The sequence below is a fragment of the Tachysurus vachellii genome, chromosome 26 (assembly GCF_030014155.1).
Source record: "Tachysurus vachellii isolate PV-2020 chromosome 26, HZAU_Pvac_v1, whole genome shotgun sequence".
Classification (NCBI taxonomy): domain Eukaryota; kingdom Metazoa; phylum Chordata; class Actinopteri; order Siluriformes; family Bagridae; genus Tachysurus; species Tachysurus vachellii.
In genome coordinates this window covers 13146565-13154349 of record NC_083485.1, presented here as the reverse complement: position 1 = coordinate 13154349, position 7785 = coordinate 13146565, and the positions used below count along the sequence as shown (strand labels likewise).

General features: G+C 43.1%; 1 protein-coding gene across 1 annotated transcript in view; it reads left to right on the top strand.

Annotated features, from left to right (window-relative positions):
- The window catches only part of LOC132841409 (guanine nucleotide-binding protein G(q) subunit alpha), a 9602-nt gene extending 1913 nt beyond the window's left edge, over positions 1–7689 (top strand). Inside the window, exons 3-7 of the mRNA XM_060863768.1 lie at positions 1151–1305; positions 2763–2891; positions 2998–3127; positions 3982–4135; positions 5413–7689. Coding sequence (XP_060719751.1) covers positions 1151–1305; positions 2763–2891; positions 2998–3127; positions 3982–4135; positions 5413–5603 — 759 coding nt within the window. The 3' untranslated portion in view covers positions 5604–7689. The remainder of the gene's footprint in view (positions 1–1150; positions 1306–2762; positions 2892–2997; positions 3128–3981; positions 4136–5412) is intronic.
- The last annotated feature ends 96 nt before the right edge of the window (positions 7690–7785 follow it).

The window sequence follows — 7785 nt, the reverse complement described above, 5'->3', positions numbered from 1 at the left end:
AAGTCTGCAGCATCATGGGCATCAAACACAGGGCCGGTTTTAATTCGGAAAATAGAGCTAGTTAAAAATGGAGCGATAATTCTTATTCATTCATTCATTCATCTTCTACCGCTTATCCGAACTACCTCGGGTCACGGGGAGCCTGTGCCTATCTCAGGCGTCATCGGGCATCAAGGCAGGATAAACCTGGACGGAGTGCCAACCCATCGCAGGGCACACACACACATACTCATTCACTCGCGCAATCACACACTAGGGACAATTTTCCAGAGATGCAAATCAACCTACCATGCATGTCTTTGGACCGTGGGAGGAAACCGGAGTACCCGGAGGAAACCCCCGAGGCACGGGGAGAACATGCAAACTCCACACACACAAGGTGGAGGCGGGAAACGAACCCCCAACCCTGAAGGTCTGAGGCGAACGTGCTAACCACTAAGCCACCGTGCCCCCCCGATAATTCTTTATTAGCAAGCTAGAAATTTGACGTCTCCAATGTAACCGGGTCACTTTCCAAAAGAGCTTATTTAGGGGGTGAATATTTATTCCAATCCAATTTTATTTGTTTGTACCTTCAACATAAATGAAGACATTTAACAGGAGTTGATTTGCTATTGATGGACAACACTGATTTCTGGGGTCCGGCTCAGTCGACACTACCGTTATACCTAAAAGGGAGTCTGGGACCCCTGAGCTAAATGTTCAAAAAGTTTGATAATTTGATCTCATCGACGGTCAGATTTCCCCAGAGACGCGTATCTTTGTTGTGAAGTAGGGCAAGTCATGAGACAAATAAGATGAGAGACAGTGACTTTGCTTAATCACACAGTACAGCCCTAATGAGATTATCCCTTCAGGCTGTAAAATTAATTATACCAACTCAAAGCCCTACAGAAATGTCCTGGTGCTTTATTTATTTATTTATTTATTTAATATTTCTGGAGAGTCCTAAAGCCAAGCCTATTGTTTCACTAACATAGTACAGTAGTTTGAATTGATCTGCAACGGCACAATAATGAGCACAGTCTAATCTTAGGTGGGATTTTAAATCAGCTCAAGATTACAACCTATGTGTTTATATACAGAATATTTACTTCAGTGATCTGTAAAATCATTCTTTTTTTTTTCATTTCTGACTCCTTGTTTTTAGGCCAATGCAAATATTGTTCGCGAAGTGGACGTAGAGAAAGTTACATCGCTTATAAATCCATATGTAGATGCCATTAAGAGTTTATGGAAGGACCCCGGAATCCAGGAGTGCTACGATCGAAGGAGAGAATATCAGCTCTCTGATTCCACCAAATAGTGAGTACAGATTTAAAAACACTAATCGATGCCATCTTGATTCCTCCGATCTGATCTGATCTCGTTCAGTCCGTGAGCCGAAAATTCAGGTGCTTCATTTTTAAAGGTTTTTAAAAATGAAGTAGAGGAGATGGGAGGATACTGCAGTGTGTTTTATTTCTCTCTCTTTCTCTCTCTCCCCCTCTGTCTGTCTCTCTCCCTCCCTCTCTCTCTCTCTCTCTCTCTGTCCCTCTCCCTCTGTCAGTCTGTCTGTCTCTCTCTCCCTCCCTCTGTCTCCCTCCCTCTGTCTCTCTCCCTCTCTCTCTCTGTCTGTCTGTCTGTCTCTCTCTCTCTCTCTCTCTCTCTCTCTCTCTCTGTCTATCTGTCTCTCTCTCTCTCTCTCTCTCTCTCTCTCTCTCTTTCTCTCTCTCCCTCTGTCTGTCTGTCTGTCTCTCTCTCCCTCCCTCTGTCTCTCTCTCTTTTTCTCTTTTTCTCTGTCTCCCCCTCTGTCTCCCCCTCTGTCTCTCCCTCTCCCTCTCCCTCTGTCTCTCTCTCCCTCTCTCCCCCTCTGTCTCTCCCTCTGTCTCTCTCCCTCTCTCACCAACCTCTCTCTCTCTCCCTCTGTCTGTCTGTCTGTCTGTCTGTCTGTCTCTCTCTCCCTCCCTCTGTCTCTCTCTCTTTTTCTCTTTTCCTCTCTCTCCCCCTCTGTCTCTCCCTCTCCCTCCCCCTCTGTCTCTCCCTCTCCCTCTCCCTCTGTCTCTCTCTCCCTCTCTCCCCCTCTGTCTCTCCCTCTGTCTCTCTCCCTCTCTCACCAACCTCTCTCTCTCTCCCTCTGTCTGTCTGTCTGTCTGTCTCTCTCTCCCTCCCTCTGTCTCTCTCTCTTTTTCTCTTTTCCTCTCTCTCCCCCTCTGTCTCTCCCTCTCCCTCTGTCTCTCGCTCTCTCCCCCTCTGTCTCCCCCTCTGTCTCCCCCTCTGTCTCCCCCTCTGTCTCTCCCTCTGTCTCTCTCCCTCTCTCACCCCCCTCTCTCTCTCTCCCTCTCTTTGTCTGTCTCTCGATTCCTCATCTTCTAGTTTCCTTTTCTTGCATTCTTTCTCCACAATGAAAGGAAAGAAGAAGGAAGCTCAAGCAAAGAAATGAGAAGCACCGATGTAACCGGTGTCGACTCTGGTGGTTTGACGTAAATATCACACCTGCTTTCTCACTTCTGTAAATCCGTAATAGTGCAGGAGTTCTTTTGCTACAGCTTCCTGTTTTGGCTGAACACAGGCACAGTGTTTCCATTTCGAGTTTAGAACGAGAAAGTGACCAACAATTGGGCGGGTAAAGCACAGTAAAGCACAGTAAAGCACAGTAAAGCACAGTAAATGTAGGTCAGGGTAAAGATGGGATGTAGAGGAAGCAGAGATCTTCACCGCTGAGTCTCACTTTTACAACCAGCTGCTGTTCAGCCGAAGTGAAATCTCTCTGTACTTTTCAGCTACCTGAATTCGCTGGATCGGATTGCTGACTCGTCCTACGTGCCCACGCAGCAGGATGTGCTGAGGGTCAGAGTGCCCACCACGGGTATCATCGAGTACCCCTTTGACCTGCAGAGCGTCATATTCAGGTTCACTTCAACATTTAGTCTGGTGTTTGTTTATTCTCCTGTGTGTTCTCTGCGTGATTTATGTCATCACTAGTGCTTGGTATCTGATTACTCTTGTCTGGACCAGGATGGTGGATGTGGGCGGCCAGCGGTCAGAGAGACGCAAGTGGATCCACTGCTTTGAAAACGTCACCTCCATCATGTTTCTGGTGGCACTGAGTGAATACGACCAAGTCCTGGTTGAATCTGATAACGAGGTTTGCTTCGCATGTTATATTTCTTCACGTGCATCAAAGAGCGACAGAATACAAATTTATAAATTAGTGCTTGTTAGTTTCAGATCCTCAGTGAGTTGGAAGGATCGAAAGGAACAAAAGGATCTTTATAAGTGTCCAATATCATGAATGTTTTAAGGATTAGTTATAGCTCAGGCACAGAAGTGAAGGAAGTAGCTCCGTGTCATAGCTCCTCTGTCCGTCCGGTTTGTTCCCTGAGATCGGGTTACTGCCGCTCTGGGTTCTCCGGGTCTCTCTGAAAGACCTGTCAGTAAGTGGACTGGCGAAATTCCCCATAGGCATAAATGTGTGTGTGTGTGTGTGTGTGTGTGTGTGTGTGTGTGTGTGTGTGTGTGCATGGTGTATTCCTGCCTCATGGCCAACATTCCCACGATGCTGACCAGGATAATAAATGAATGAATTAAAATAACTTTTCAAAAAAATAAAGAAGTGTGTGTGTGTGCCCTGCGATGGGTTGGCACTCCGTCCAGGGTGTATCCTGCCTTGATGCCCGATGACGCCTGAGATAGGCACAGGCTCCCCGTGACCCGAGGTAGTTCGGATAAGCGGTAGAAGATGAATGAATGAATGAATGAAAAATAAAGAAAACAAAAAAGAAAACAACATACGTTTGTTAGTGTTAATTGATGACCATCGAACACAATATACACGAACTACTTCTTCTTCTTCTTCTTCTTCTTTTTAAGCCTGTGATGTTAATAAGATTATTGCAGGTTACTTGGCATCTCTGTGGATGTTCTCATGTAGTAAATGGTTCCTTCCTAAACGTGCGAGCGTTTCTGCCTGACGTCTCGTTTTTCCCCTTTTTTCCATAGAATCGCATGGAGGAAAGCAAAGCACTGTTTAGGACGATCATAACGTATCCCTGGTTTCAGAACTCTTCAGTCATTTTATTTTTAAACAAGAAGGACCTGCTGGAGGAGAAAATCATGTTTTCACATCTCGTAGATTACTTTCCCGAGTATGATGGTGAGTGGGTTTTAAATCTTCATCATAAAGGTGGTGGGTTTTACGTTGTGTGCTTTTTGTTTGCTGGAAAAAGTCGAGATGATCTGGGCTCGCTCGGGACTCTGGAAAAATTGTATGAAAAACTTTTAATAAAAATCTAGTACTTTGCTGAAGCACCTTTGGATCTTAGGTCTTTCTGGATACGAGGCTATCGAGGTCATATTTTTTCACTCATTCTAGTCGAAACATTCTACATCCATTATATTCAGATTCAGATCTCAGATTTCTTGTTGGGTTCAGGCTGGGCTCTGGCTCGGTCATTCCAAGACCTCGTCGTTCCTTTGCGATGTGCACATACACTTTGGGTCAGATCCTTTCCATCTTCACTTTCCTAGCAGACACCTGAAGGTTTTGCACTAAAACGATTCCTTTAATATTTTTTCTCAATGCTGGCTGAAGAAATTCAGGCCTAAAGCATGATGCTGCCACCACCGTGCTTCGTCGTGGGTGTGTTGATGTTTTGTTTTTTGCACGAAACAGAAAGGACTTCGGAGAGGAAGGGCTTCCGTCTTAGCCGTCTTAGCCCGTATCCCAGACGTGTGAAGAATATAAGAGATCGTTGTTACCTTCAGAGAGTAATCAGTACTGTCAGATATCCCTGCAGCTCCTTTAAATGTCACTGTAGGTCTCTTCGCAGCCTCCCCGGGTAATTTTTCTCTTGTCCGTTCTAAATTTCGGAGGAACGTCCTGTTCTTGGTGTCCTTGCTGTTCATGTCGCTGTGGTGCTCCATTTTCTCCCTCTGATACATTTCACTCTTTACTCTAAACCAAGAAGGTGTGAAGAAAATCCTACAGAAACCTCTGATCTTTATTCAGGGTTAATAAGACTCACTTCATTGACTTTATTTTAACACCAAACTGAATGGGATTAGAACACAACCGGAAACCCAGTTATAAAAGGATATGCTCTCTTAAGCAACTAGGCTGTTGTAACATTTTTATTTGCCCCTAAGATGATTTTGATTGTTTTTCTTTTAACGTCTCTACGTTGTAATTTCACGTAGAGGGTGAAAAAAAAATATGCATAAAATGTGCATAATTTTTAGCTTTGCACAATTCACACTTTGATCGGATTATTGCACGAATGAGCGAGAGAGAGAGATAGAGAGATTTTTAATATCTGGGGTGTTTGGATTCGTGTCATTTCATATTGTAACTGTACCAGATTTTAGAAACTTAAGAACTTGATGTTGTTATAATTTCCTCTGATTGCTCTCTTTTCTCCTTCTCACTGTCAGGCCCCCATAGAGACGCTCAGGCAGGGAGCGAGTTCATCCTGAAGATGTTCGTCGACCTGAATCCCGACAGTGACAAAATCATCTATTCTCACTTTACTTGCGCGACAGACACTGAAAACATTCGCTTCGTCTTCGCCGCTGTCAAGGACACCATCTTGCAGCTCAACCTGAAGGAGTACAATCTGGTGTAAACAGACAAAACGAAACGCCTCTCCGGCTTGGGCTTAAGCTTCAAATGACACTTAGAAGCCGTCCAGGGTGACGTCAGTTCTTTTTTTTTTATTCTTCTCCCCATCACAGGCAAAATTGGAGACTGATTTACCGTTTTGTCTTTGAACGATAATATCCCCGAACACAAACTGCTCACTACTGCGTAATTTATTTGCACCTTGGAGCTTGTTCACAGGGTCCGTCTTGTATTATTTCATTTTTTCAATACGCCGCGCCGGGCAGGACACGGATCATGCTCTCGGAGAAAAAAGGTCTCCCCTACTGAGCCTTCTGCTCTGCTTTTAAACTCCTTTCCTTCCGGTTGGTAAACAGGTGCAGCTGGGAGGAAGCAATTAGGTGACCTGAGAGCAGACAGTGGGAGGAGCCACAGGAGAGCAGGAGACAACACAATCACAGGACAAGACAAAATGTACGTCTTTGGACGTAACAAAAGAGAAATGACGCTAATGAGTTTTCCGATCTTTGTGCCACACGAAGAAGAGCCACTGAGGAGGAGTTTTCTGGTTTCATCCCGAAAATGCTTCACACACTGAGTATTAATAATGTACACACCTGGTTAATTGCTCAGTAAAATGGCTACTTTGGTCAGATTATCATCTGAGGATGGAGAAGTCATTAGAGCTTTGTTTCCATTGTATTTCAGTACTTCAGCTGGTGACCGTTTTCTGTTCGGAGTCTGAGGAGACGGCGGGTTTTTACTCTAAAAGACGCCGTTTGTTGTCTTTATGATGATTAACAGCGAATGGTTAAGAGTTGAGTGCTGGTATGTTACAAGTGCCGCACTTTTGCTTTTAAATATGCTTCTTATATATTGCCAAAGGAATATACGCTCCACTAACGTTCGCCATCCCTCTGTTTGTTTACGAACCTTTTTTTAAACACACCATCTGTTTTTTTTAACTCCAGATTTCTAACTCCACAACTTTAGTGTTCGCTCTAGAACTGTGTGTCATCAGTATTCCATCGGTATTTCAGCTGTTCATCTGTTTCACTCGTGCTATTTTTTTATTTTTTTAACCTAGAAAGTTTTGGCACCCCTTCACGCTTCAGTATATTTTTCTTCAATGATGAATTCAGGATTTGCAATCAGTGTTAAAAGGAGGCCAGTGTAATGAACGACGGTGGGTTTCGCCAGTCGCTTTCTTCCAAAATTACAGACAGAACGCCTGCAAATTAGGACAACGTCCATCATCATCATCATCATCATCATTAAAGTTTTTTCATTGAAGTTTATTTCATCCTTAATGGATCCTTATAAGCTTTCACATATGAAGGGCTGCTGTTGTCAAAAAATAAATGGCGTTGTTCATGATCTGTGATGTTCGCCATTGGAATGTTCTGGAAAATGATCCATAATGAACTCCTTGGTTTTTTTTTTTCCTCTTATGGGCTGTTGGTGTTAATTCGCTGTTTAAACCATTTCCTAAAAATGACTCAAATTAAACTTCACTTGCTTGTAATCCCTGAAAAGGCTTCACTTTTATGACCTACTGGATATAATATGTTGATAATATGATGAGTCTGTTAAATAAGATAACAGGAAGAATGTCTACATTTCCAGTCTTTCCTGCACACAATAGCAACCAGTGTTTACATAGATTGATTTTTATTATCCACCTTATTGTTATTATTTCTTCTTGGTCTTTACTTCTCATGGCAAATATATGAATTATTTTCAAAAACTCGGCACGGGTCACAAATATTTGCCCGTCAGCCAAATTGCACGTAAAACGATCTCTTGAGCCGTACAGAAGACGACATCGTCTACTCGCGAATCGGAGAAACTTGAAACCAACAAATTTCTGGAGCTTCTGAGTAGTAAAGCGTAAGTGGTTGGACTTGAATGTCGAGATCATACAGCACATTCCTTTCGTGTTCAGAGAGCTTGGTTCTGGGAAGCACTTTAGAAAACAATAAGGATTTTTTTTTTGTTATTTTGTTCTCGTTGGTGTAAGTTTAAACAGTTTTGACGAACTTGATCCTCAAGAATGAGTGTAACTGAATCGTCTGGATGTTCTAAATAAACGGTATTCCATTTTTTTTAAATCCAAATTGAAATTGTTTTTTTTTTTAATTTTTTATTTCTGTGTTTCTATTCAAACAGTAACCCAAGTTTCAAAGCGCTGTTTCGGAATTATAACT